The sequence below is a fragment of the Eurosta solidaginis genome, chromosome 2 (assembly GCF_040869045.1).
Source record: "Eurosta solidaginis isolate ZX-2024a chromosome 2, ASM4086904v1, whole genome shotgun sequence".
Lineage (NCBI taxonomy): Eukaryota > Metazoa > Arthropoda > Insecta > Diptera > Tephritidae > Eurosta > Eurosta solidaginis.
In genome coordinates, this window is record NC_090320.1 from 190,123,453 (window position 1) to 190,150,778 (window position 27,326).

The 27,326-nt window shown below is 40.8% G+C and overlaps 3 protein-coding genes and 1 long non-coding RNA gene across 5 annotated transcripts; 2 read left to right on the top strand and 2 right to left on the bottom strand.

Annotated features, from left to right (window-relative positions):
* Positions 1–1,642: 1,642 nt before the first annotated feature.
* On the top strand, positions 1,643–4,215 carry LOC137242499 (uncharacterized). The gene is made up of 3 exons (XM_067769785.1): positions 1,643–1,742; positions 2,040–2,549; positions 2,884–4,215. Exons 2-3 carry the CDS (start codon positions 2,057–2,059, stop codon positions 3,234–3,236), a joined length of 846 nt encoding a protein of 281 aa, XP_067625886.1. The 5' UTR covers positions 1,643–1,742; positions 2,040–2,056; the 3' UTR covers positions 3,237–4,215.
* A 199-nt stretch (positions 4,216–4,414) lies between these two features.
* Positions 4,415–8,255, bottom strand: LOC137242500 (uncharacterized). Its single transcript, XR_010950263.1, has 4 exons — positions 8,125–8,255; positions 7,389–8,062; positions 7,188–7,293; positions 4,415–5,607 (listed from the first exon to the last, which is right to left on the bottom strand). It is a non-coding gene; the product is annotated as an uncharacterized lncRNA (long non-coding RNA).
* A 3,105-nt stretch (positions 8,256–11,360) lies between these two features.
* LOC137242501 (WD repeat domain-containing protein 83) lies at positions 11,361–13,085 on the top strand. The gene is made up of 3 exons (XM_067769786.1): positions 11,361–11,734; positions 11,786–12,508; positions 12,569–13,085. Exons 1-3 carry the CDS (start codon positions 11,653–11,655, stop codon positions 12,697–12,699), a joined length of 936 nt encoding a protein of 311 aa, XP_067625887.1. The 5' UTR covers positions 11,361–11,652; the 3' UTR covers positions 12,700–13,085.
* An 8,934-nt stretch (positions 13,086–22,019) lies between these two features.
* On the bottom strand, positions 22,020–22,636 carry Sem1 (Suppressor of exocyst mutations 1). Of its 2 annotated transcripts, XM_067769788.1 has the most exons (3): positions 22,544–22,636; positions 22,354–22,477; positions 22,020–22,304 (listed from the first exon to the last, which is right to left on the bottom strand). In XM_067769788.1, the coding sequence occupies exons 2-3, from the start codon at positions 22,448–22,450 to the stop codon at positions 22,174–22,176; spliced, it is 228 nt and encodes a 75-aa protein (XP_067625889.1). In that variant the 5' UTR covers positions 22,451–22,477; positions 22,544–22,636; the 3' UTR covers positions 22,020–22,173. The 2 variants fall into 2 exon arrangements, with proteins under 2 accessions (XP_067625889.1, XP_067625888.1); XM_067769787.1 differs by having other exon boundaries at positions 22,354–22,604.
* Between the last annotated feature and the right edge of the window lie 4,690 nt (positions 22,637–27,326).

The window sequence follows — 27,326 nt, forward strand, 5'->3', positions numbered from 1 at the left end:
AGCGGAGAATAAAATCAAAGCACGAGAATTAGTATCGTTTCGTTCGGCAAACAAACACAATCGTAAGCAATGTTTATATGTATCTTTATATGTAGCTTGTCGCCGTGACGTAAGGGCAGAAGAATCATGTAAATATTCAGACGCATGGAGTTTTCATATTTGCTTTTTCATTCCGATGAATGTAATCAACGTTGAGGCAAACGAGCAAACGCCTGAGTTGATTATATTCACGCATGCAATAAGTTGGTTGATTTTAAATTAATTTCGATTATGTTCGTTTAAGCAAGTTGGATCATTGAACACGATCATGTTGCCGAATGTAATCGAAGGTTGTTGTGCTTGATTTTTGCAGTTCATTGACGCGTATGGGATTCAGAGGCAACTTTTATGTCGTGAGAGAATTATGCGCATTGTGTTGGTTCGTTTTGCCTTTGTCATCTCCTTTTGACAATTCCTATGCCAGTGAATTGGAAGAAGATCAAAGTCAGCTGATGACATGGAATTCTTGGCGATGCCATCCGCATGAAATTAACACAGAAAGTGCTTAACCACCCCAGGCTACCATGAGTGAGGGTGAATCCTAACCTTTTCACCAATCATTAGCCAACTAGTACGTTCAAAGGGGTGCATCTCCCAAGTGGACCATAACATGTTTCAAAACATAGTATCATACCCAAATACATATGGGGTATTCCATCCCATTTCGACCAATTTTGACCCGACCCCTTTAGAATTGGCTGAAAGTTTTTCTTCTTCTTCTAGCTTACGAAAGACGTTTTTCAGAATTTTTTCAAATTTTTTCATCCCACTCAAAAAAAGTTATGAATTTTTAAAAAACACCGTTTTTGTTTTCAAAATGCTATAACGTTTTCAAAAATTTACCGTTTGGGATCTTTTTTTTTTAATTTGTTTTTAAATGTAATTTTTGGGAAAAAATACAAAAAAATTTTTAAAGGTTTTTTTTTGTAATTTTTCAGTTTTTCGAGATTTTTCGAATTTCGCGATTTTTTTTTTCTCATAATAAACTTCAATCAATTCTGCAATCATCCCCACTAATCCCGGAGTGGGCCGATTTTTTTTTTTTTTAATTTAATTGATAAATTTAATAAACCGCTATAGCTTTGCTCTGGATCACCATTACATTTACCATGTGATAATCTTGAAGTGATGCGATCATATAAACGTTTCGAAAGAAAATCTATAAATTTCTTATCATATTTCATTTCTTTGAGTGCAAGATCACATGCAGCAACAAATGCAATAACAACAATCCTGTTAGGGTCTGCTGCTACGGTCTACGGTTACGGTCCACTTGGGAGCGTATTCGCGCGAACCCACCTAGTGATGGGGCGAAACTTACGATAAAAAGTATCGAAAACAAGGAAAAAAACAGACCGGCCATCACCAGCAGAAAACTGACTGAGTTTCCGGGAAATAGCGTGATAGGCAGCACCAAAATTTTGTGCTGGCCCAGATACATAGAAAAACAAAAAGGAAATCGTGCAGCATCAGTTGGCCCAACGTAAATAGCAAGATGCCAACTGCCTTATTGACGTTGCTGCTACGTCCACTGCACATCCCCACTTATATTTAACTAATCGCCAAACACCCTAGCCGGCTGTGCACGTATTCAAGTGAGCATTGTGGAAGAACCAAAGGACTGCAGCGAGGAATTGCTGGCCGAATCCAACTATTAGAGGAACAGTAAGGTGGTAGCAAACCATATCCAGTGAAGCTAAACGGTGAGGAGAACCATTGCAATCCGAAGATAAACCCCTTTCTCTACTAATATGTTTATACGCATGCATAAGTCGCTTTGAATATATATGGGTTCACTCAAAACGCATGCATAAACTAAATTTCAATTCGCTTTAAAAGTACAAAGTGTTTTGACTTACACTTGTTTTAAAATCGGTCGTTATTATCTCCAGACGCATGCACAGAGCGTATGAACACATCTAGTATTTAAGGCGAATTGAAAAACAGCTGATTTTGAGTTCGCGGTTTACTTGTATATTTGCAAATTAATTAAATTACAGATTTCTTGCAAAATAAAATGGAAAATAAAAAGAAAAGAAATATATGGAGAGAAAGGGATGTTGTTGAAATGATATCCATTATTAAAGAACGACACATCCTTAAATTGCTGGACAGTAAGGTTAAGAGGAACCGCTGTATCTTTGAGGAGGTGGCTAGAGAGTTAAATTCCAAAGGAATAAATAAAGATGCCATCCAGATTAGGGCAAAATTTAAAACTTTGAAGTGTGATTATTACAAAGCTAAGCGTCATAATAATAAAAGTGGTGCTGGGAGACAAACATGTGAGTATTTTGAGCTGCTGGACGAAGTTCTTGGTAATCGCCCTGCAGTAGCGGCAGAAGGTGAGGACACTTCACAAGTCGAAGTGAATTCCAATAACATGAACACGTCACAGTGTAACTTTATGGAAGTGAATTTGGACGATCCTCTAGGCAGCGAGTCTGAAAATACTTCTGAACCCAACGTCGCATGCAGCACTCCTCGAAATAAAGGAACTTTCAAAAATCAAAGTAAGTCCATACCTGAGGGGTTACAAACCAAATTGCAATAAGGGCCCGATTAATGTCGTGGGAATGCGAGTCTTATTTTACATGATCTATAGTCCTTAGGTGCAGTGTACCTCTGGGTTGATGACAGTTGGGAGTGATTTAAAATATAACCCGTGTTTTACCTGTAGGATACTAATGTCAAGTATTACCCCTGGTACGAGTGACTCACTGCAATTTGGTATGGAACTTATAACCGTATAATGATTTCGACATGATTCCAGTTGGATATCTGTCCAACCAGTTTAACTTTGATTTTTAAGTAAAAGTGTACACATTTTTTTATACATATTTTCAGAAAAGGCTTCTTATTCGAAAGTTATGGAATCTTTCACAAATGAGTGGAAGAACACGCAAGATAATTTAGTTGACGCTATGAAAAAACAAGATGAAACCCATTTCAGCAACGTCGAACTTTTATTAGAAAAAAATCGCAAAGAAACTCAGAAAATGCTAGAAGATGAGCGTCGCGAAACACTTAAAATATTCAATTCTCTATTATGCACAATGCAGACACCACAGTCACATAATATTCCTCTTTACGTACCGCGTCATTTCCTTTCTCCTTCAATTTCTTTGACTTCGGAAGTAGTATCGGGTTCTCATAACGATGTTGATATTTTTGGATCGTTTGCGGAATCGCAGGAATAAGCTACATCTGGCTGAAACATCGGTGCCCGAATTTAATTCATGCAAACACAAATACATACATAAAATCAAACTATGTACAAAATTTATAAAAAAGCAAAGAGTTTTGTATAAGTTTTACATCCGTATTCTGAGCAGTGACAGCGCTTTTTTTTACATTTTTTGTATCATAAACTTGGGCCATGAAGCTATTTACTGGAAAAAAATCTGCACTAAAGGTCAGAATAAAGCTAAAAGTCACGATTAAATCAATATGACAAGCACTGTCACAGCTCAAGAATACGGACGTTATAAATTGAATACGTTGAGTTCCACTTTGGTATGACTTAAACACGCCTGTAGGGACAGTGTTTACTTTTTAGAGCTTTTACTAAATTTTTGAAACTTTCTCCATACAAATTTATGTCAAATTTTTTAAATCTTGAGAAAAAGCAATTGCTTACTTTTTATTAATATGGCCCAATGCTGCGAAAAAATATAAGCTCAAATAAGATTTTTTGTTTCAAAAACTGCGAATACCTACTTATACCCCAAAGAAATTTTTTCAAACTTATATTTAAAAGAACAACCAGGGTTCGAAAATTCTCATTTTTGAATATTCAAATACATTCTTTCACACTCACATTCGCGAATAAGAATAATAAAAAATATTCCCATCACTCGCATTCGCGAATAAGAATATTAAAAAATATCCATATCACTCGCAATGCAGCTCGTGTAAAGCAGCCTTTATTCATAAAACAGAGAAAAGGTTTATAAGGTCTTATAAAGACGTTTCCAATTATAAGAGTTTTACTTTATTTTTTATGAATAAGGTGTAAGTGTACATTTCAATGTTCAACACAACTTTAATTTTTAATAATAATAACAAAGAACTTAAGTAAAAATTCAAAATGTTTCCAAAACATACTACACATTTCCTTACGGAATCACGCTTAAAAGTTTTAGAGCCGAAATATGTATCTCATAATATGAGCCATATTCCTATTATCGATACATTAAAATGTGAATAAAAAAATGCGAAAAATAATTTGTTTATTACTACGTTAATAATAAACTTGAAAATTTTTACATGATATTTTAATTGATTTCTCAGCCATAAAATAGATTTTCTTTGAATCAGTTAGATACTTTATTTACTTAAATTTAATGTAAATGTAATTGATTCAAAGAAAATAATTTTTTTAGCCGAGAAGTCAATTCAATTGTCATTTAAAGCTTTTAAAGTTAGCTATTAATTTTATAATAAAAAAATATTCAAGCGTATAATTTAGAAGTTATACAAATCGGAATAAAAAATGTCTGTGTTGTTGGTACGGGGAACCCTATCCTTAATGGCTCATAATATCAGATTTCTTTTTTGGCATCTAATCGAAACACACAAAATAATTTTTTAATAGCTCTGGTATACAGTTAATTGAATAAATTTTTATTTTATTTTTTTCATTTATATTATTACTAATTAAAGATTAAATGCATACAGTGGCTCTAATATTGTTATCAAATCGTTTGACACGTGTAGTTTTGTTATGCTGTGAATAGAAAGCAATATGCTTTTAAATGCTTAAGAAACTGAATGCAAATATTGACTGATCAATTGAATTGATTTTGTATTTAACATACCATTACTTTTATTTTATTATATTATTACATTTTACTTAAAGTTTATAGGTTATATATAAAATACATATACAGATCAATTTGTAATAATTAATGAATTTAAACGAAGTAATGAACAAAACGCTAACAAAATTTGTATTACTGACATTTTCATAGTTATTGCTTGAGTCAAAATGGGTTTCGATCATGAAGGGTACGACGATACCGCTCCTTGTTAAAATTAAAATGAATGATTATAGTGACTTGTCCTCAAAGGAAAATTATCTTTTAAATAATTTTTTAAATTGTTTCTTAAATCTTTTGGATGCATACTTTCTTCTGAAATTATTTCAGTTGAAAAGGTGTCTTGAGGCTGTGGATATTCTTGTAGGTTTTGAGACGATTGTGACCAAATTTCCAGATATGTTTCCTTTTTTTGCTCAACAAAGTTATGAGATTGACATCAAGCCTTTTGGCAAGGCATCTCCATCGCCCTTTAAACCGGCCAAACGCATTTTCCGCTACAATTCGAGCAGTGTTCAAATGACAATTAAAAGATTCTTCTTCTGCATTTAAATTACCAGTATATGGCTTCATCAGCCAAGGAAGCAATGGATAGGCTGGGTCTCCAACAAGAAATAATGGAGTTTCTACATTGTTAATTAGTTTTGTGGATCTTGGAATGAGTTTCGAAGAGTTTGTAAAAAACCCTGACTCTTTCAATACGGTTGCGTCATGAGTGCTTCCAGGTAACTTAACGCTGACATCAGTAAACCTGTTAAAATGAAAATTGTATCGAACTCGTTTTTACATAATAAGGGTGCTCACAATCTTGGGCAAAGGTTTAACATCATTGTAAAAAAATTATACAAGTGCAATGATGATACACCATTGCACAAGATTCAATACTATTGAAAGGCCCAACCAGAATTATCAACGAAGATTGCCGATAGCTTAGGGCTACCGAATTTAAATTCCCTAAAATCTTGAGTGGGGCTCTTATCAATAGCCTTGTTTCCCTCCCAGGCCTTTAACGGCTATCTCCGTATGCATCACTTCGAAATAAGGCAGTACAAATTAACATCTACTGGGCCTTTGAATCGGACCTTCTGGAGGGAGACAGATACACTACCCACGAATTGGCGGTAAAGTGTTTCGTAGATAAACGCACAGTCAATCCCGTTATAAACGCTTAAGCACCACCTGTACCAACATATGTATCGCATGTGGAGAACCTCCACGATACAATTCGTCTTTTCTAGTGTTAAATAGAATCCACTCTCTAACACTTTGGTCTACTTCCAATTTGTACTTTTAATTCGAGGTACGAAGAGCAATATCCCGATTAAAAAACAATAAAGCCGCGGGAGCTGATGGGTTGCCGACTGAGCTAATCAAGTTCGGCGGCGAGGAGCTTATAAAGCGAATGCCTGCCGATTGGAATCTATGTGTTCTCTGCCCAATCCACAAGAAAGAAGATCCTGAAATCTGCAAATCTTGGGAAAAAAACCGTGAAAAGAAAATCTACACAAATCACCTTTGTAGATTTTAAATCCTCCTTCGACAGCATGAAAAGGAGTTGCCTATATGCCGCTATATCCGAATATCCCTGCAAAACTAATATGGCTATGCAAAATGACGTTGAGTAACACCATCAGCTCAGTCAGAATTGGGAAGGACCTCTCCGAGCCGTTCGAAACTAAACGAGGTTTCAGACAGGATGACTCACTATCGTGCGATTTATTTAATTTATACTGGAGAAAATATTACGAGCCGCAGAACTTCACCATCCTGGAACAATTTTCTACAGGATTCTACAGCTTTATACAGCCATCACAAAGAGCATCGGCGAGGCTTATTAACTTAAGAAGGGAGGATCTATGAACTCTCACTGGTTATTATACAGGGCATTGCAGTCTACGTTATCACCTCAGTAAGCTAAATCTATCGGATGCACCAATCTGTCGATTTTGCGAGCTGGACGATGAAACTCGGGTTCATATACTCTGCGAATGCGTTGCGTTAGCAAGATAGACTCTCCCACCTAGGTGGTGTGACTCTAAATCCTTTTGTGATTTGGGATAAAAAGCCTGCGAAGGTGCTCAGATACATAAAGAGCCTCCGCCTAGAGCAATAAGCTCAAATGTCAAGCACAAAAGATCGAAAAGGTCGTCGTGTATAAAGGCCTAATAATAATAATAGTTACGTAGTGCGAAGAATCGTTTCAAAAACATTAACAAATTATAAAAGGATCTGAGAGATCTCTTTGTCCCTAGACCCTACTTGAGTTTGGGATTTTAAATTTTACACAAAACCGCTTCGGGCCTTTCGGTATTGAACAAAATATATACTCACATATAATTGCAGTCCACAACTGCCTGCATTACAATCGAAGGCCAGCCCTTTCTATTAATATAATCCAAGTACCCTTCACTAGGCGGCAACATCGGTATGTGGGTACCTACAAAATATAATAGTAATTGATAAAATATATTATCCTTGTATAATATTGACGCTAGTTGTTTTTTTCTAGTAATAAGAGCTAAATATAATTACCATCGATAGCACCAATAATGTTCGGTATATTAGATTTCTTCTCAAATTCAGAAGCAATTTTCAAAGCGTCATCTATTTGCCGGAACTTTATTAGCTCTGTCTGTACTTGGAGGAGAGCGGCGACAACGGTATGAAAATATTTATGTACTGTGCTTTTGTGGACACCAAAAACATCACCAACTACTCGGTATTCTCCACAGGAAGCGAGTTTGTATAAACATATGGCTACCTGTTTTTCTATAGGAAGAGGTTGTGTGATGCAAGGTATGCAATTTCTTCGGAGTAAGGGTTCCAATTTACTACAGAGTAATGTAAAAGACTTTTTGCTCATTCGAAAAGCCTCGATGTAGCAACCTTCATTTTCTGGTTGCAGGAGAAACCACCAGAAATTTTCTTTTCTATGGCGTTTATGTAAATTTCTGATCCGATGTATATTTGTAGAAAAAAGTATGTTTGGTAGACTGGCCTGGGACAGAAGCAAAGCTCTTATATTCTTTCTTCTTTCATTCAAGCACTTCTCAACGCAGGAGTTAGTATTTACAAGATGATTTGTGACTATCAATCTTTTGCTTTGCAACGATTTTATTAATCCAAATACAAGTATTTTATTGTTAAATTCCATCGCTGTTTCACACTTTTATTATTAAAATAACCCTTAAAGCAATAACAAAAACCTGTAGAAAATTAACTTATAGCATCTGCTTTTTGGAGTGCTCCAATGACCATAACAACTTACTTTTACTTTTATGTACTTGTTTACGTGAGTCCCGTACACGGAAAATTATTGATTTATGTAATAGTTACTGCTTTACTTCAAAAAATATGTTGATAAAAATAGAATTTTGTTAAATTAATATATTTTCACAAAACTTCCAAATTAGCACTTCCACGAAATTCACAGCTGTCACGTACTGTCAATTCAAGGCGGTTATTTTGATATCGATATAGGGATGAGAGTATAAACACTTGATAAAAATGTGTGCTCAGTCAACTCGGTTTGTTTTCAGAACGGTTTTCTTGCAGGAATAAACAAGGTATACGTCTACGAAGTACCCTACCACCTTCAGAACAGCGTCCGACACCAAGTCCGCCTCCAGGGCCAGCAGTACGTTGCTGCATAACACAACTAACGCCAAAATGGCCAAGTCATCCAGAACGTAAAGGTCAGCACGAGGTTTTATCGCCACCAGGTTCACTCGATTACCTCAGGCCTGAGGGCCTATTCAGTAACTATGAGTTTTGAAATGTACATTTTAAAACTCACAGTTACTGAATAGGGCCCCAGGTTACCATGAGTGAGGGTGAATCCTAACCTTTTCAACAATCACTAGCCAACTAGTACGTTCAAAAGGCTGCATCTCCCAAGTGGACCATAACATGTTTCAAAACACAGTATCATACCCAAATACATATGTAATATGTACAAATACATATCCTATATTGCTAATACAATATGTTCGCAATGAGTTTCGATTTCGAAATCAAAAAAAGACAGCCTACGAAATTTTTGTGATTGTAGAAGCATAAGCGTGAGAAGAAAAAATTTAAATTTGGGTACATTCGATTTTTGATTACAAAAACAAAAACTTTTACACAGCAATATATCGGCAAATTCCCGGGATTTTTAAACATTTCCCTGGACATTTGAAAAACAAGGAACACCTATATATATGTATGGGTTGCTCATTCGTGATCGTTCCGTGTGGCTGGCGTTTTTACTCACAATATTTTTTCAGGGTAGGGATGAATTTTTCTTCTTCACAGATGCTAACGAGCCGAATACAATCGAAGCCGCAAATATGGCCATGTTTCGTAGCAGATTATAATTTATTAATTTTGATATTGTGAAAATGCTGGGACATAGCATTTCCCGCCGGGACACTTTAAAATTTGTGAAAAATACGGGATGTCCCGGCCAATACGGGACATTTGGCAACGCTAATCGGCACACTGATGTTTGTAAACGCAAATCCATGGTTCAGTTATGTACAGGTTGGCTCATCTCATCAGCTGATTTTATTTATGTCATTGCATAGTCGAAGGGATTGTCAAAAGGAGATGGCAAACTCAAAATGAAACCAACACATTGGCAACATTTTACTTACACATACAAAAACTGCTAAGATTTATGTTTCCATTCCATACCATTCGCACCAAAACCAATACACAGATTTTGACAATTTGAACAGACATATTTTGTTGCTTTACAGATGAGCCAACCTGTATATAGTTGAACCATGCGCAAATCACACACAGTAGATTGTGCATTCACGAGTTCAAAATTGCTTCGTTCTGCGCATCTGCGTCACACTTGACTGCTTCAGCGAATGAAAGAGAGAAAAAAACAAAAGCTAAAGGAAAATGACGTAAAAATTGTCTATAAAATAATGTTTACATGCACAACGCGCCACCTTCTATAATTCCATCATGATTTGTAAGTGTACCCAGCCTGTATTAGCAATATAGGAGTATTACATATATGATCACACCAAAAAATAAACACATTTCAATATATTGCTTACCAGGGGCCCTATTCAGTAACTGAAAGTTTTAAAATGTACAATTTTTCTTCATATAATTTGTATGAAAGAAAAATGTACATTTCAAAACTCATAGTTACTGAATAGGGCCTCTGAAGTGAGCAGAAATTTCTTCATCTTTCTCTAGAAGCCACCAACACAATAAAGATAAATTTATAAAAATGATCAGACCAATTCTAAATATTTTCGCGGAATTTTGTTCTCACGGATTTTTTTTTCCCGCGAAAAAATTCCTCCTATTCTTTACTCCTAGGGAGAACAATAATTGGGGAATAGGAATTTCGAATTTTCGAAGTCAGCTGTTTTGTCAATTGAAATTTCGTTGCGCATTTCTTACTTTATTTAAAAAATTGAAAACTTTAATTATTGTTGCGAATTTGTTTAAAATTTAAAAATAAGTTATAAACAATGCACAGTACTGCATTTCATGTGGTATTCACTGAAATGAGTAATCAATTAATGCCACAGCAACATCAACAGAGGATAACACAAATCCGGCGGAGTTGGCCGCTTTGATTCAGCAAAGCAATTTTATAGCGGCCAAGTTGGGTTGAGTTCGCTTTTCACCATATGCCAAAATCTATTTAAGCCTTCTTAAAAAATACTTGCGCAATTTCGGGATGGCTGCATCAAATATATCAAGAGCTCTTCCGTTGCTTATGATATACTTTTCGACTTAAAATAAAGAATATTGTGGTTGTTGTATTAACAGTAGTTGTGTTTTTTTTTTTTACGCGTCAAACTTTTCGGCGGCCACCGTGGTGTGATGGTAGCGTGCTCCGCCTATCACACCGTATGCCCTGGGTTCAACTCCCGGGCAAAGCAACATCAAAATTTTAGAAATAAGGTTTTTCAATTGGAAGTAAATTTTTCTAAGCGGGGTCGCCCCTCGGCAGTGTCTGGCAAGCGCTCCGAGTGTATTTCTGCCATGAAAAGCTCTCAGTGAAAACTCATCTGCCTTGCAGATGCCGTTCGGAGTCGGCATAAAACATGTAGGTCCCGTCCGGCCAATTTGTAGGAAAAAATCAAGAGGAGCACGACGCAAATTGGAAGAGAAGCTCGGCCTTAGATCTTTTCGGAGGTTATCGCGCCTTACATTTATTTTTTTAAGCGTCAAACTTTAAATACACCTCTTTAATTGCTGCGCATAAAATGTGTACTACTAAATTTCAGTACGCATTATACACAGATGTAACTGTAATATTTGTCTATGCTTCACCGTCTACACCAATTCTATGTGTGTCCACAATTCATCGCAAATGATTCAGCTATGTGTTATACCCTATGGCCATTAGAGGGTTGTGTCTCCGCTTTTTGGTACACCCTGTAGCTGTAGCTAGTTATTTAGCCACTGCCGCTAGATGGGTCTCCTAAGCATTATCTAAGCGAGGATAGGCGTTTTTTTTTTACGTGCAAGCGGAAACGTCGTATACGCGTGTATAAAAAAACACAGCTAGTGAGAATATTTTTTGTTTAGAATTGGGCTGGATAAAAATTACAGAATATGTATTTCCTCAAGCGTCCCTAAAGCAGATAGTAATGAAAGCTTCGATGCCTAAAGAATAAAACAATTTAAAAAAAAAATCGATTCTACATCCTTAAAAAAAAATCGATTAAATCGATTAAGAATCGGATCAAAACCAGCTCTATTTTCGATAATAGGAAAGAGGATAAATAAATAATAAAATTGTATTTATCCTCTTTGATAATAGAACCAATTCATAATGGGCACAAGCTATGAAAACTTCCAGCTGTGTAAAGTAATTGATTGCAAGCAGGGCGCTGTACGTGCAGTCAGATACAATGGTAAGCTTTAATTACTATGAGAAGCTGCAAACTACAAAATTCAAATTTTAGTTGACGGCACATATTGCCTGAGTTGTGGTTCGGATAAAAAAATAAAACTTTGGAATCCAAAATCGGGTTTATTGTTGAAAACGTATGGAGGCCACGCTGATGAGGTCACCGATGCATCTGGCAGTTGTGACAGTTGTCATATTGTTTCGTCGAGTCTTGATAAAAGCATTATTTATTGGGATGTATCCACAGGAGTACCTGTACGTCGACTAAGAGGTCATGCGGGGGGTGTACGCTGTGTTTGTTTCAATGAAGACTCCTCTATTACAATATCTGGTGGTCGCGATAATGCAGTTTTATGTTGGGATATACGAACACGTCGTTTAGATCCTGTACAAGCAATGAAAGAAGCGAAAGATTGTATTACAAGTATTCAAACCAATGAACATAAAATTATAACATCTTCTTTGGATGGCTGTATACGTCAATATGATATAAGAGTTGGTGAATTAGTTTGCGATAAAATTGGAGAACCCATAACATTTTTAAAACTGACAAGGGATGAACAATGTTTTGTGTCGGCATGTCAAGATAGTACGGTTCGCCTAATTGACTGTGATACGGGCAGTTTGTTATCAGAATACACAGGACACAAAGCGGAGGACTATCATATTGAATGCGGCATTATGGCGAATGATGATCATATAGTTTCAGGAACAAGCGAAGGATGTGCTGTCATTTGGGACCTACTAGATGGAAAAATTTTGCAGCATATTAAAATTAGTCAGTTTTTAGTTTTCAATATGGTATCTATGCATAACACTAACTCAAATATATTTCCAGGTAGCAACGGTGTTGTTAATTCACTAGATACTCATCCTAAGGAAAATGAATTAGTTTTGGCCCGTCGAAGAGATATCTATGTATATAGCTCTGATTTGAATGAGGATGAAATAAACGTAGACCCTTCATAATTTCGAAAACTTAATAAGTTAATCACGGCGTATATATACAGCGAAACGGGCTATTTGAATTGCTTGATGTAGGAGCAATTGACTCCACTAAACCGACATATTCAGTCAGAGGTTGTCTGCACTTGTAAAAGTACATAAAGGAAATACGTAAGGTTGGTACGGTTGAACCGTTCCTGGCGTTTAAATAGGCGGTAATTTTGTGATTAATTAAAATACACAGGCAAGACAAAAGGGAGTAATAAACATATGTTAAGAAGGGACTGTTTCCTGTTTTACTTTTATTTATTTAGTCTATAGTATTTCAAACCTTACAGAGTAGATAACAATTTATTACACAGTGAAGCAAACCAAAAAAATAATAAATATAGTTTAAAAAAACTAAAAAACACGCTTTTAAATATTTATTTTTAGGCCCGAGTTTTCAGTACAAGTTCAACTCAGTTTGTTAGTTAAACTACGCTTAAACTAATTCTGCAGTTTTTTAGTCCACTTTAACTGAAGTTTAAGCTGAGCTTAAGTGGCCGATCTGGCAGGGTTAAACTCCAGTTAACTTATCGGTGATTTGCGTTAGTTCGAAATGGCGTCGAATACTGAAAAAACCGGGCCAAAGTGTTATAGTCAGATAACATTATCGCAATTGGCTCGAACTGAGCGTAATTGCGTCCACAACATTCAACATAAAACAGATCCAACAAGGGATGATACCCAGCGGGTTAGGGGGTCAGAATATACATGCGGTAGGTATGCCTGTCGTAAGAGGCGACTAAAATACCACATTCAAAGGGCTGTGTAGCGCAACCCCTCAGATTACCAGCGCAATATATAGCTTCTCCGCGGCGAATCCTGTTTCACTAACAGACGAGGCTCTGGCGACCCAAACTCCTCATGGAACTTGGGGTGGGGAGGGAGGGATGGCCTGAAGGTTTAATGTGGCCATATAAATCGTTCCAGAGATGGTCGGGCTAGCACCTTAATGGTTCTGTGTTACCGGAGCGTACCGGATCTGTATCCAGCAAAGGACCATCACATCGATAACACTCCCCAAAGCCTTCGGGGAGTAACCTTATCGCTACAACAACAACAAGGGGGATCACACATAAAATCCAGACATTGTTCTCCGAATATCAATCAATCTGCAACGAGAAATGTATGACAGAACAGGCAAATCAAACCAAATGAGACAATGCAAAGTGCACGAATCTTTTTTGCACACGCTTAATTCTATTCGAATGAATAGCGTAGAAGGGGTTCCAAACTATGGCAGCATATTCAAGTTTAGGCCTAACAAAAGCATTATATAGGACCTTTTTTGTATAGGGGTCCTTAAAATCACAACTCTTAACAAATGCCAAGGAAACATAAGCCTTGGGAAGGATAAAGTTAATATGTTCTCGCATAGTCGATCATAACAAAATTGACCCTCTTAGTAAGTTTGATTTGATCCAGTTGAGGAACTGATCATGCACACCCATTGAGAAGCGCTTACTCAGCAATAAATTGTGGCTATTACTGTCGAAGGCTTTTCATATGTCAATGTAGATAGCATACACCTGAGCACCCTCAACAAAAGACGAAATACAATAGCTAGAAAATACCAACAGGTTAGTAACAGTTGACCTGCCAGGTGCAAATCCATGTTGCAGCTTCGGGGGCTACTAAAGCGCCAAATTCTATTGACGTTGACAAATTTAAAACACTTAAATTATCATCAGACGAGTCATCCACAAAATTAGACTTGAAGAAATCTGAAAGCAGGTTAGCTGTATCTTCAGGAGACTTGGAAGTCATGCCATTGTAAGACAACGTTTATCTGTCTATGGTCCACCGTAAAGTCCCTATCGAACCAGACTAAGCTTACTTACTTAATTAGCGCTTAACCATCTAAACGGTTATGGCCGTCCAACAAGGCGCGCCAGTTGCTCCTTTGCTCCGCCAACCGGCGCCAATTGGTCACACCAAATGAGTTTAAATCGTTTTCCACCTGGTCCTTCCAACGGAGTGGGGGCCGCCCTCTACCTCTGCTTCCATAGGCGGGTTCCGATAGAAACACTTTCTTGGCCGGAGCATCATCTTTCATTCGCATAACATGGCCTAGCCAGCGCAGCCCCTGCGTTTTCATTCGCTGGACTATGTTGGTGTCTGCGTATAGCTCGTACAGCTCATCATTAAATCTTCTTCGGTACTCGCCATCGCCAACGCGTAGAGGTCCATAACCAGACTAAGCACAATGACAAAATCTCCCAAGGCAGTCGGTTCTATGTACCGGAGCGAGTCGGGATTTTTCCCGACCAAGGACTGTCATTTCAGTGTGACCCAATTTAATTTGTTTCGTCCCTCCCACAAATTGTCATCCTCCCAGCAGCTCCTTGCAGCAGGACTGCTACATATTCTCTTACTCCGGGAAGGTATCGAACCCAATCCGAGCCCGTCTCCTGACCCCGGTCCTGAGAAATGGTTTTGCTGCATTTGCCAGAAAAGAATCTTTTTAGGAAGGTCATACTCTGCTCAGTGTGTCTCGTGCAAGGGATGGTTGCATCGGACAGGTTGTTCTGGGCTTGATCCCAAAACCCGACGTCCACGTAACTTTTATAAATCTTTTGTGGCTCCTTGCTGCTCACGCCCAAGGGCGTCCCGTAGTCTACGCCTAAGCGCCCCCCCCCCCCCCCCCCACTACCTTCCAGCAGCCTCGCTGCTCAGCAAGCCACAACAAGTACCCGCTGCTGCTCGCGCCACACGGCGCCAACAACTCAAACAGCTGATACCACTCATAACTACTACCTTTGTAGTAGAGCTGGTAGCAATGCTGAGCATCAGCCCCTGCCCCCGTCTTCTTCTCCCCCCTCTTTTCTGCCAGCAATCATGCAGGTCAGGGAAACAGACTCTTAATCCCTACCTCCGTTTGCACCGTCTGCCAGCACAGAATATATAGGTTTGCGACATCCGCTCAATGCAGCTCCTGCCTTGGGTGGTGCCACTTTCCTAGATGTTCTGGTCTCCGCGACGGCAATCCCTCGACGGGTTTCATCGCGCCATGTTGCCAGGTCGCAAACCCAAATCATCCGGGTACCCCAATGCTTGCCCAAGGGCGCCCAGTCCCAAGGCCACAACAGCAATTGCGTCCTGGCCTTCCACAACCTAGGCGTAGTCACCCGTCACTTACCCCTAGAGTGGCGGCGTCACCCCTCATGCACTTCAGAATTCTGCAGTTAAACTGTAATGGACTAACTGGGAAGATTACGGAGATAGTCGATTTCATGAAGCGGCACAACATCCGCATTGCTGCGATTCAAAAGACTAAACTCACAGCAAGATCTGCATTGCAGACCTGCTCTGGGTATAATGTCCACAGGAAAGACCGCGAGAGCGGAAATGGAGGCGGCCTCGCGTTTATTATACACCTTTCTGTGCAATATTATATATTTGATCCTGGCATCGACCGCAGGGACAATGTCTTAGAACGTCAAGGCCTACCTGTTCGGTCAAGCGATGCAAAACTAGAAATCATCAACATCTACATCCCTCCTGTCACATGTTGCCCCAGTGGATACCGCCCTAATATCGAGGCCTTACTCACTGGCAACAATCGCATTATCTTAGGCGATTTCAATGCTCATCACGACCTATGGCATTCAAACTTGCGGGCGGACAGTAGGGGTGAGATGTTGGCGGATCAAATAGAAGAAACGACGTTCTGCACAATAAACGGAGACGCCCCCACACGTATGGTAGGAAGCTGTCATAGCTCGCCAGATATCTCAATCGTGAGCGCAGAACTCGTAAACTGCGTCAACTGGCAGCCGATGGTAACATTGGCATCCGACCACCTGCCCATACTTATTTCGTTCGAGCGTACCGCCGACTTCGCACTTTCATAAACTTCAAAAAAGGAAAGTGGGGAGAATATAAATCGGCAACAGACAGCAGCTTTGCTGCCCTCCCTATCCCGACTGATGCCCGCCAAGGGGAGCGTGCCTTCCGTAAGGTCATTGAATCCGCCTCGGCACATTTCATTCCCGCCGGGAGAATTCCCGAAATCCGGCCCCACTTCCCGGCGGAGGCCGCGAGCTTAGCGAGGGAACGCGATCTTATAAGACAGCTTGATCCAGGCGACCCCCAAATAAGGGATATAAACCAACGCATCAGATTGCTTGTGGACGAACATAAGCGGGCGAAATGGGAAGAGCACCTAAGAGGTTGTAACCTCTCTACCGGTGTAGGTAAACTTTGGTCCACCGTAAAGTCCCTATCGAATCCGACTAAGCACAAAGACAAAGTTCCCATCGCCTTTGGCGATAAGGTGCTGTCGGATGCGAAAAAATGCGCGAGCGCTTTCATAATATATAATGCATCCTACGGTTGACAAAGATAGACGGAGAGCCAATAGACACGCACATAAACACAAATTCAGCGCGTAACCAGTCACCATCACCGCTAGAGAGGTTGAGGACGCCATTGGTCGCGCTAAACCATCCAAAGCAGTGGGCCCAGACGGCATAGCCATGCCGATGCTTAAAAGCCTAGGGAAAGAGGGTTTCAAATATTTAGCGCATGTCTTCAACCTGTCTCTTTCCACCTTTGTCATACCCGAGAAATGGAAAATGGCCAAGGTGGTCCCGCTACTAAAGCCTGGGAAACTAGCTAACATAGGTGAGTCATATCGTCCGATATCTCTCCTATCACCAGTGGCAAAGACGCTTGAAGCGATTTTGCTCCCTTATTTCCAAGCACATTTGCAGCTAGCCTCTCATCAGCATGGCTTCAGAGAACTCCATAGCACTACCTCCGCGCTAAATGCCATTAGCACCCAGATAAATTGCGGTTTAAATCAAAACCCCCACCATAGAACAGTACTCGTAGCGCTAGACCTATCAAAAGCCTTTGATACGGTCAACCATGGCTCGTTACTACAAGACCTGGAAGGGTCTACCCTTCCCCCATGTCTTAAAAGGTGGACCGCAAATTATCTGGGTGGTTGGCAGGCATCGGTGCAATTTAGAAACGAAACATCAAAACCAAGGAGAATTGAACAAGGGGTGCCACACGGTGGTGTCCTATCCCCACTTTTGTTTAATTTCTACATATCTTAGCTACCTTCACCACCGGAAGGAGTCACAATCGTTTCCTACGCCGATGACTGCACAGTAATGGCCACAGGCCCAGGCCCACAAATCGATGAGCTATGCAATAAAATAAACGGCTACCTCCCTGATCTCCCCAGTTTTTTCTCCTCGCGAAACCTGGCATTATCACCGACAAAATCTTCCGCGACCTTATTTACAACATGGACGTCCCAAATGTCGACCATTTTGAACATCCACGTTGATGGCACTATGCTACCGCTTGTCCTATACCCCAAAATCTTGGGTGTACCGTTTGATCAGGATATACATTTTGGTGAGCACGCAGCCGCAATTGTTCCAAGAATTCAGAGCCGTAACAAAATCCTCAAATCCCTTGCTGGCAGTACCTGGGGAAAAGATAAAGAAACGCTCATGACTACATACAAAGCAATTAGCCAGCCGAATACGTGCTACGCGTCACCCATATGGTCGCCAAGCCTAAAAATTACCCACTGGAAGAAGCTACAGGCCTGCCAAAATACTGCTCTCAGAATTGCCACAGGCTGTCTTCTTATGTCCCCAGAACACCATCTGCATAATGAGGCGAGAATACTCCCTATCAGGGAGAGAAACGAGATGCTGACCAAACAGTTCCTGTTAAATACCCAGAAACCTGGGCATCCCAACAGACATCTGATTGATGAGCCAACACCGCCTAGGCGCTTAAGGAGTCATCTCCGTAAGCATTTTGAGGAAATACGGCACCTGAGAACCCAGCCGTATGAAGCGAAAAAACACAAGCAGGTCCTTGGTGAACTCCACAAACAGGCGTCGGACCTTTATCCCGGGAATTGCCCGGTGAATCCAGTACTCAAAAAAAGTATCCAAAACTCGCGGAAGAGGGACGCATATTCCCCAGGGAAACGCGAGTCACTCTGGCTCAACTTCGTTCTGGATACAGTAACAGGTTAAACCCTTACCTATCCAGAATCAACCCCGACATACAAAATGTATGCCCCGCTTGCAATGTGTCCCCACATGACATCAACCATCTCTTTAATATTAATGTGGAACCAACGCCTCTAACACCCCTTTCCTTATGGTCCACCCCTGTTGAAACAGCAAGTTTCCTTGGACTCCCGTTAGAGGATATTGATGACAATCTGTGATCGGTCGCGGCTGTTAGGTGGGGCGAAGCACTGCTACAACAACAACATCAAGAAAGTCCCCAAAATCATTCCGAAATGCTTCCCAAATGACCTATATAATTAATCCTCAAATGAGCCCAAAATGATTTCGAGATAACTTCGAAATGACGCTAGGCTTAGGCAAGATATAACTAAACAACGAATCCAAACGGCGATATATAGCGAGGAGACATTGATGCAGCTACTGTTTTGGACGGTGCCACTTTCCTAAATGTTCTGGTCTCCGCGACGAAAACCCCCGACGGCATTTATTGCGCCATGTTGCCAGGCCGCAAACCCAAATGCACCGGAAACCCCAATGCTTACCCAGGAACGTCCAGTCCCAAGGCCGCAACAGCAATTGCGTCCTAGCCTTTCACAACCCAGGCGTAGTCACCCGTCACTTACCCCTAGAGTGACGACGTCTTCCCCGCTGCACTTCAGAATTCTGCAGTTAAACTGTAATGGATTAACTGGCAAGATCACGGAGATAGTCCTTTTCATGAAGCGGCACGACATCCGCATTGCTGCGATTCAAGAGACTAAACTCACAGAAAGATCTGCTCTGCAGACCTGCTCTGGGTATAATATCCACAGAAAGATCACGAGAGCGGAAATGGAGGCGGTCTCGTGTTTATCATACACCACTCTGTGCAATATCATACATTTGATCCCGACATCGGCCGCAGGGACAGTGTATTAGAACGTCAAGACTTATCTGTCCGGTCAGGCGATGCAAACTAGAAATCATCAACATCTACATCTCTCCTGCCACCTGCTGCCCCAGTGGATACCGCCCTAATATTAGCGACTTACTCACTGACGATAATCGCATTATCTTAGGCGATTTCAATGCCCATCACGACCTATAGTATTCAAACTTGCAGGCGGATAGCAGGGGTGAGATGTTACCGAACCAGATAGAAGAAACGACGTTCTGAACAATAAACGGAGACGCCCCCACTCGTATGGTAGGAAGCTGTCACAGTTCGCCAGATATATCAATCGTGTGCGCAGGACTCGTAAACTGCGTCAACCTGCAGCCGATAGTAACATTGGCATCCGACCACCTGCCAATATTTATTACGCTCGAACTTACCGCCGACTTCATCGTCACCGAAAAACCCACTTTCATAAACTTTAAAAAAGGAAAGTGGGATGAATACAAATCCCTTACAGACAGCCGCTTTACTGCCGTCCCTATCCCGACTCATGCTCTCCAAGGGAATCGTGCTTTCCACAAGGTCATTCAATCCGCCTCGGCTCGGCAGAGGCCGCAAATTTAGCGAGAGAACGTGACCTTATAAAACAGCACGACCCCGGCGACCCCCAAATAAGGGAGAGAAACCAACGCATCAGCGGGGGAAATGGGAGAATCATCTAAGTTGTTGTAACCTCTCTGCAGGTGTGGATAAGCTTTGGTCCACCGTAAAGTCCCTATCGAGCCCGTCCAAGCACAACGACAAAATTTCCATCGCCTTTGGCGATAAAGTGCTGTCGGATGCGAAAAAATGCGAGAGCGCTTTTTGTCGACAATATATAATTCATTCTATGGTCTACAAAGATGGACGATGGCCAACAGACACGCACATAAACATATATTCAGCGCGTCCCCAATTACCATCACCGCCAAAGAGGTTGAGGATGCCATCGGTCATGCTAAACCATCTACATCAGTGGGCCCAGACAGCATAGCCATGCCGATGCTTAAAAACCTAGGTAAAGAAGGATTCAAATATTTAGCACATGTCTTCAACCTGTTCCTTTCCACCTTTGTCATCCCCGAAAAATGGAAAATCGCCAAGGTGGTCCCGCTACTAAAGCCTGTGAAACCAGCTAACATAGGAAAGTCATACCGCCCGGTATCTCTCCTATCGCCACAACGCTTGAAACCATTGTGCTCCCCTATTTCAACGCAAATTTGCAACTAGCGTCACCGATATGGTCGCCAAGCCTAAAGACTAGTCTCTGGAAGAAGCTACAGGCCTGCCAAAATACTGCCCTCAGAACCGCCACGGGTTGTCATCTTATGTCCCCAGAACGCTGTCTACATAATGAGGAGAGAAATGAAATGCTAACCAAACAGTTCCTGCTGAATACCCAGAAACCTGGGCATCCCAAAAGCCATCTGATTGATGAGCCAACACCGCCCAGGTGCTTAAGGAGTCATCTCCGTAAGATTATAAGGAAATACGGCACCTGAGAACACAGCCGTATGAAGCTAAAAAACACAAGCAGGTCCTTGGTGAACTCCATAAACAGGCCTCGGACCTCTATGCCAGGAATTGCCCGTGAATTCTGTACTCAAAGAACAATGCCCTAAACTTGCAGAAGGGGAACGCACACTCCCTAGGAAAACGCGAGACACTCTAGCTCAACTTCGACGTGGATACTGTAACAGGTTAAACTCTTACCTATCCGGAATCAACCCCGACATACGAAATGTATGCCCTGCTTGCAATGTGTCCCCACATGAGTCCAACCATCTCTTTAATTGTAATGTGGAAACAACTCCTCTAACATCCCTCTCTTTATGGTCCACCCTTGTTGAAAGAGCAAGTTTCCTTGGATTCCCGTTAGAGGATATTGTGGAAAATTTGTGATCGGTCACACCTATTGGATGGAGCGAAGCTCTGCTACAACAACAACAACACCAACAACTTTCCTCAAGTACTTGTAATGGGGAATTGACGGTAATTTAATTCCTCATGGACCTTGGGGGTGGGGAGGGAAGATTGCCAGAAGGTATAATGTGGCCATATAAATCGTTCCCGAGATGGTCGGACGAGCACCTTAACGGAGCTGTGTTACCGGAGCGTACCGGATCTGTATACGGCAAAGGACCATCACATCGATAACACTCCCCAAAGCCTTCGGGGAGTAACCTTATCGCTACAACAACAACAACCCTCTGACCTTAACTAGCCCTAGGCGAATTCAGTTTACTTAGGAGGCGAGGCTCTGGCGACCCCCAAGTTCCCTACTAAGGGACTGGGTTGGATGACCTAAAGGCTCAACGTTGTGATATCAACTTAACGGCGTTATTTTCCGGAACGTTAAAAATGCGGTCATATACAAATAAACTTCGTGTAATAAATATAAATACATTATGTTAATCCAGTAGTATTTTTTTGAATAGAAATTTGACATGCAGAAGTCGCACGAAACATATCAATCATGAAAACAACTACAAATAAGGACCAAGTCCGATACAATTGATTTTGAATTCACGTTTCCATAGCTTGTTTTTCTAAGTGTGCTTTCAGCTGCTGATTGAAATCGTCTTCCACATTATCATCATCCCAATTATCTTCCCAGACATTCACTTCATCTTGATCATCATCCGCGATGTTAAAATCTGAAATTATTTCTTAAAGTTTGAGACTTTTATTGTTGAAAATATTAACCTTCAGCAGGAAACTCTTCGAACTCGTCGTCTTCTTCCAAAAGGCCTAAATCTCCCTTTGGATTTTTGTCCTTTTCTTTATCTTTTTCCGACGACATTATTTATAATAAATATGTAAACTCAACCTTTATAATTATTAATATGTAATATGTATGTATATGTATATGTAATATGTAATATGTAAACTCAACCTTTATAATTATTAATTTGTATAACAAAGTTGTTGTACACAACGATGCAGAATATAACCAAAGATGACAATATAACGTCAAACAGTGCAGAGTCATTTGTCAGATTTAACGAGATATTACTACAACGAATAGCAATGCTGCCATACTGTCGGTGGGTGCTTTCTACGTACACAATTTTTGTTACGGTGCAAACGTTCCCGTCAGTTGAGTGCAAGGCGAATTCAGTAGAGGTGGTGTTATCGCAACAGCTGATTGCTTCTTATTCACCCTTATCGCGAGTTTTATTTTCACCCGAAAATATTCACAGTTTTCGTTCACCCTATCGCAGAGGGTGAAGAAACAATTTTTCGTGTTCGAAAAACATTTCACCTAATCGGCAACTCTTTAAAGTTGGAGGCGCAAGATACAAAAATTTTACAGTTTGAAGAAAAAATCGAGGCCGAGGTGGATGCTTTGAGAGGACGTATCGAGCAGTTGCAACTAAATCGCCCAGCAGTTTCCACGAGTAGAGCGGAACAATTATGAAGCATTGATGGCTGCTGTAGAACGACGTTATGGAAGCGAGCATAGAAAACAGATATTCCAAATTGAGTTGCAAAACCGCTACCAAAAAGCAAATGAGACATTGCAGGAGTTTGCTTCAGATGTTGAAAGGTTGGCTCATCTCGCAAATGCGGACGCACCCGTGGAATACACCGAGAGGGTAAAAATCCAGAGTTTTATAAATGGCATACGAGACGTGGAAACGAAGCGAGCTACATACGCAAACCCAAAACTGACATTTGCTGAAACGGTATCACATGCATTGACTAAGGAAACGGCCTCACTATTGTGTAAGCCAGTTTTCAAAGCACGCCGTGTGGAAGAAGAAAGACCAGAGTGGGTAGACGCAATATTGGAGGCGCTGAAAGGATCGCAAAAGCGGAGTGAAAAAGTTATCAAATGCTTCAAATGCGGGAAGTCCGGTCACATTGCACGTCATTGTGATCTTGGTCCTAATAGTTCCAACAATGTGGGTGGCCGTAAACGCAAAGTTGGAGGAGATGAGCAAGAGCGAGTAAGAGGTAGAGATCGAGAGCTAGATCCAGCTATTGAATGCCCTGTGATATCTGTGTCGCAAATTGGAAGGAAATCAAGCAGTCTTACCGTCAGAGGGAATGTGGATGGCAAAGAGCGTGTACTGACTGTAGATACGGGCGCATCTCATTCCTTGATTCGATCTGATTTGGTCTACAGGAGAGTAAAGTCATTACCTGGAGCAAGGTTGCGTACGGTCACAGGCGAGTATAATGAAGTCCAAGGCGAAGTGGTATGTGAGGTATTAATTGGAAAAGTCATGGTTCTACACAAATTCGCTGTGGCGGAAATCGTTGATGAAGTCATATTGGGAGCGGACTTCTTGGTCGACCATGACATCAGGATCGATATGCGGAGAAAAATTATGCGCTATAAGAACCAGGACATACCACTTAGCTTTAGTTTGGAAAAAGGGTTCAGCAGTAATCGGGTACTGGTAGAAAAGACTCGACAAAGACCACGAAAGTCAAAGGCAAAGGTTGATAGATCGAATGGGCCAAATAAATAAATTTCAAAAGTACCTGCGAGAGAAACACTGGCTTTGACAAAACCTAAAAGACGCAGGAAAACGAAGCAACGAATTGCCGAGAAAGAATGCGAGGGTAGTTTCAAGCCAGATCGCACTACTGTGGGAAAACGTGGGAACGATACTGATTATGCAAAGCAAATCCGTCCAGCGCAAGCTCTACGAAGTAGTTCATCGGCCAAACAACAGAGTGTGAAGGAACGAACCAGGGTATTGGGTAGTACGATGAAACACAGGTACCATGAGAACAATAATTCGAAAGGTTTCTTGGCGGGAGATTTGGTACAGTTATACAACCCTCACAGGCGGAAAGGTGTTCCATCCAAATTTCGGTGCAGTTGGGAAGACCCGTACAAGGTTGTGAAGAAGATCAGTGATACCATCTACCGCATACAAAGCATTGAGAAACCACGGAGTAGAAGAGTGGTATATTTGGCGATGCTAGCAGCGTTTAGGTCGAGAGATTTGTCTGATCGGGACGATCAGACTTAGGTGGAGAGCAGTGTTACGAATATTAGCAAAACCAAGGAGTGCTGCCAGCTCTAAGCCGATGCTAAGCAGTGACGTGAATGCACATCAATAATTCAATCATCATGTATCTACATAAACGAAACAATAACCGCGTCTACATATATGTACCATGTACGTATACGAGCAGCGGAGAGTCAATGCACAAATACATGCATATATCTGAGATACTCCTATAAGTATGCAATGAGAAAAACTATAAAATTGTGCAATTGTAGTTACAGCTGAGATGTTTGAGAGCTAATGGACTAGTAGATTCTGGAAGCGACTAGAAAATGCGAATGTTAAAGTCAAAGAGTATAAAAGGCGACAGATGTAGAGGCGCTGAAATTCAGTTTGAGTTGAGCTATCCATCAGTTATTGATTAAGCACGCGATCTGGCGGCCAATAGTAGAGTTTAATTTGAGTTATCAATCAGTTTGGTTATTAAGCCAGCGAGTAGCAAAGTATAAGTGTTATTGTGAAGTACTTTAATAAAGGCCATTTTTCCATTATTCAATATTGGAGTTATTTATTCAACAGTTTAGTGATTCGAACTTAGCAGAGGATTTGCAAGTAAATTCGTTACAATATGCAATAGTCTTGTAAGTTATCATGTTATATTACCACACTTAACCATTTTTACGGTTTAGGAAAAACCAAAGGTTTAATTTTCAATTTATAGTCTATAAAGGGTGAACGGTTGAATTAGTTCTTCTCTCACCTTATACCCTATGTACATAGTCGTAGTGAGAATAGCTATTCCGCTTACTATAAATATATTGGAATTAAATTAATTACCCGTTCGCAGAACAATACTACAAAGTATCAATTGAAAATGATATGGAACAAACATACAAAATTAAACTTGGTTTAGCATTTAGTTATACCGGTTAGTTACTACAAAGACAAGATTTAACACTTAGTCTAGTATACATGCATATAGACTAAATTCAAAATGATGCGAACGCCCTTATTAGCTTATAATTAATTTAACTCTATAGCGTTTTTTTTTTTGCAACACCTGCATTTACATACTATAAAGCAAACAAAAAACACTAAATAATTTAACTTCATATTAGTGTCGAATACAAGGCAACCAAATTATAATATTTAAAGTTATATCCTACCACATACCTACAATGTGCTACCATTAAATTTTTGTAAACTAATCGTAATCGCCATGAATAAATAAATTGTAATTGAATATGGGAATGCGGACTTCCTTTATTGACTTAGAAGGAACTTAGGGCATACAGGTAAGGGGCCACCGAAATTTAGATGCGTCGGTGGTCATGGTTTTAGAGGGTGGGACAAGCACCGGGCGTCGCAACAACACCCGCGGCGCCCCCTATGTATATTCGGCCCTTTTTGTTTTTCCCCCTTTTATTTTTTTAGCTTTTTGTTTATTATTTTTATTTTTCAGCGTTATAACCGGTCGTTTCCGGTTCGATTTTTTTGCAGTTAGATTTTGTTTTAAATTTTAAATTTTGAAGTGCTAACGGTCTGTCCGTGGCATCCGGTTCGACCGGATGTCGTTTTTTTTTTTGAATTTCCAGCGTTTTGAATTAGTTCTGCGCTGTGTGACCATTTAAAAGGCATGATAGGAACTTTTTTTTCTGTTTATGGCGCAGGAACAGTAAGGTTGGCAAGGACCCCGCCTAGCCGGCATGACTAGCCACTGAGCACCCCCAGATCATGCCGACTGCCTCCTTACTGCTTCCACCGAAAATGAGAATCCATAACAGATAGCGCCCAACGTTTTGGCGTCCGAGGCACTGTCGCGATGACCTGAGGCGCTGGTCGCGAGGGTCAGTCGGCTCAACTTGTGAAGTTGACCATCCCACCAGTCCGAGTGAGCAGCCGCAGCAGATGCCACCTACGTTGCGGTGGGATGGTTGGACGGATCAGGTTGTCCGGACTGGTCTTCGGGGGCAGTATCTGACGGAGCCACGAGACTTAACGTCAGTCTCCGGATTTTTTTTTTCACCCGGTGAGGCAGTGCTGCAGGCACTTTATATTTTTTTTTAGTAATTGGGGTTTTTTTTGTTACCGGAAGTTGTCCTTTTAATATTTATGTCCTTTGTATATTTTAATATTTATGTGCTTTGTAATATTTATGTCCGTTAATCGGGGTTTTTATTTTTTTGTTTCAATGTTTAAATTTTTATAGTTTTTTTTAGTTTCCGTCTTTTTTTTTTGCCGAATTTGTGATGTCTGGCGTGAGTGGGTGAGTGAAATTGTAAGGACCCCAGCTCAGCCCACGTCTCAGGTGGTACCACAGAACACCACCTGGATAGTGACGGGTTGAGCTGGGATTAAAAGCGGCACCCTTTCCTGTCCCACCAGTCTGGGGAGCGGGCATTGAAGCCGCTCCACCCATAGCGGCGGAGGCAGGAGGGGTGTCCAGGGTGAATGACGGAAGGCCTCAACACCCCCAGTCAGTCCCACTAGCGCGTCCCTGGAGACCGCCTCTGCGTTGCGGCTGGGTGTGTTGGGACCAACCTGTGTGTGTAGGAAATTGACCCTAGTGGCCCCAACCAGTCTCGGAGGGGGGCCTTAAGACCCCCCGCATTGCGGTTGGGAGCACTAGGGACAAGTATGAACGGATTTTTGAGTTAAATTTTTTTTTTTGTAGCCTATTGCCTTCTGAGGATGGGATGTCAGCATTCC

Bases quoted from the DNA above. Each gene is read 5' to 3' on its own strand.
- LOC137242499 (XM_067769785.1), top strand. From the start codon at position 2,057: ATGGAAAATAAAAAGAAAAGAAATATATGGAGAGAAAGGGATGTTGTT. The intron at 2,550-2,883 runs GTAAGTCCATAC...ACATATTTTCAG, and splicing joins AGGAACTTTCAAAAATCAAA to AAAAGGCTTCTTATTCGAAA.
- LOC137242501 (XM_067769786.1), top strand. From the start codon at position 11,653: ATGGGCACAAGCTATGAAAACTTCCAGCTGTGTAAAGTAATTGATTGC. The intron at 11,735-11,785 runs GTAAGCTTTAAT...TTCAAATTTTAG, and splicing joins ACGTGCAGTCAGATACAATG to TTGACGGCACATATTGCCTG. The intron at 12,509-12,568 runs GTCAGTTTTTAG...ATATATTTCCAG, and splicing joins TTTGCAGCATATTAAAATTA to GTAGCAACGGTGTTGTTAAT.
- Sem1 (XM_067769788.1), bottom strand. From the start codon at position 22,450: ATGTCGTCGGAAAAAGATAAAGAAAAGGACAAAAATCCAAAGGGAGAT. The intron at 22,305-22,353 runs GTTAATATTTTC...AAATAATTTCAG, and splicing joins CGAAGAGTTTCCTGCTGAAG to ATTTTAACATCGCGGATGAT.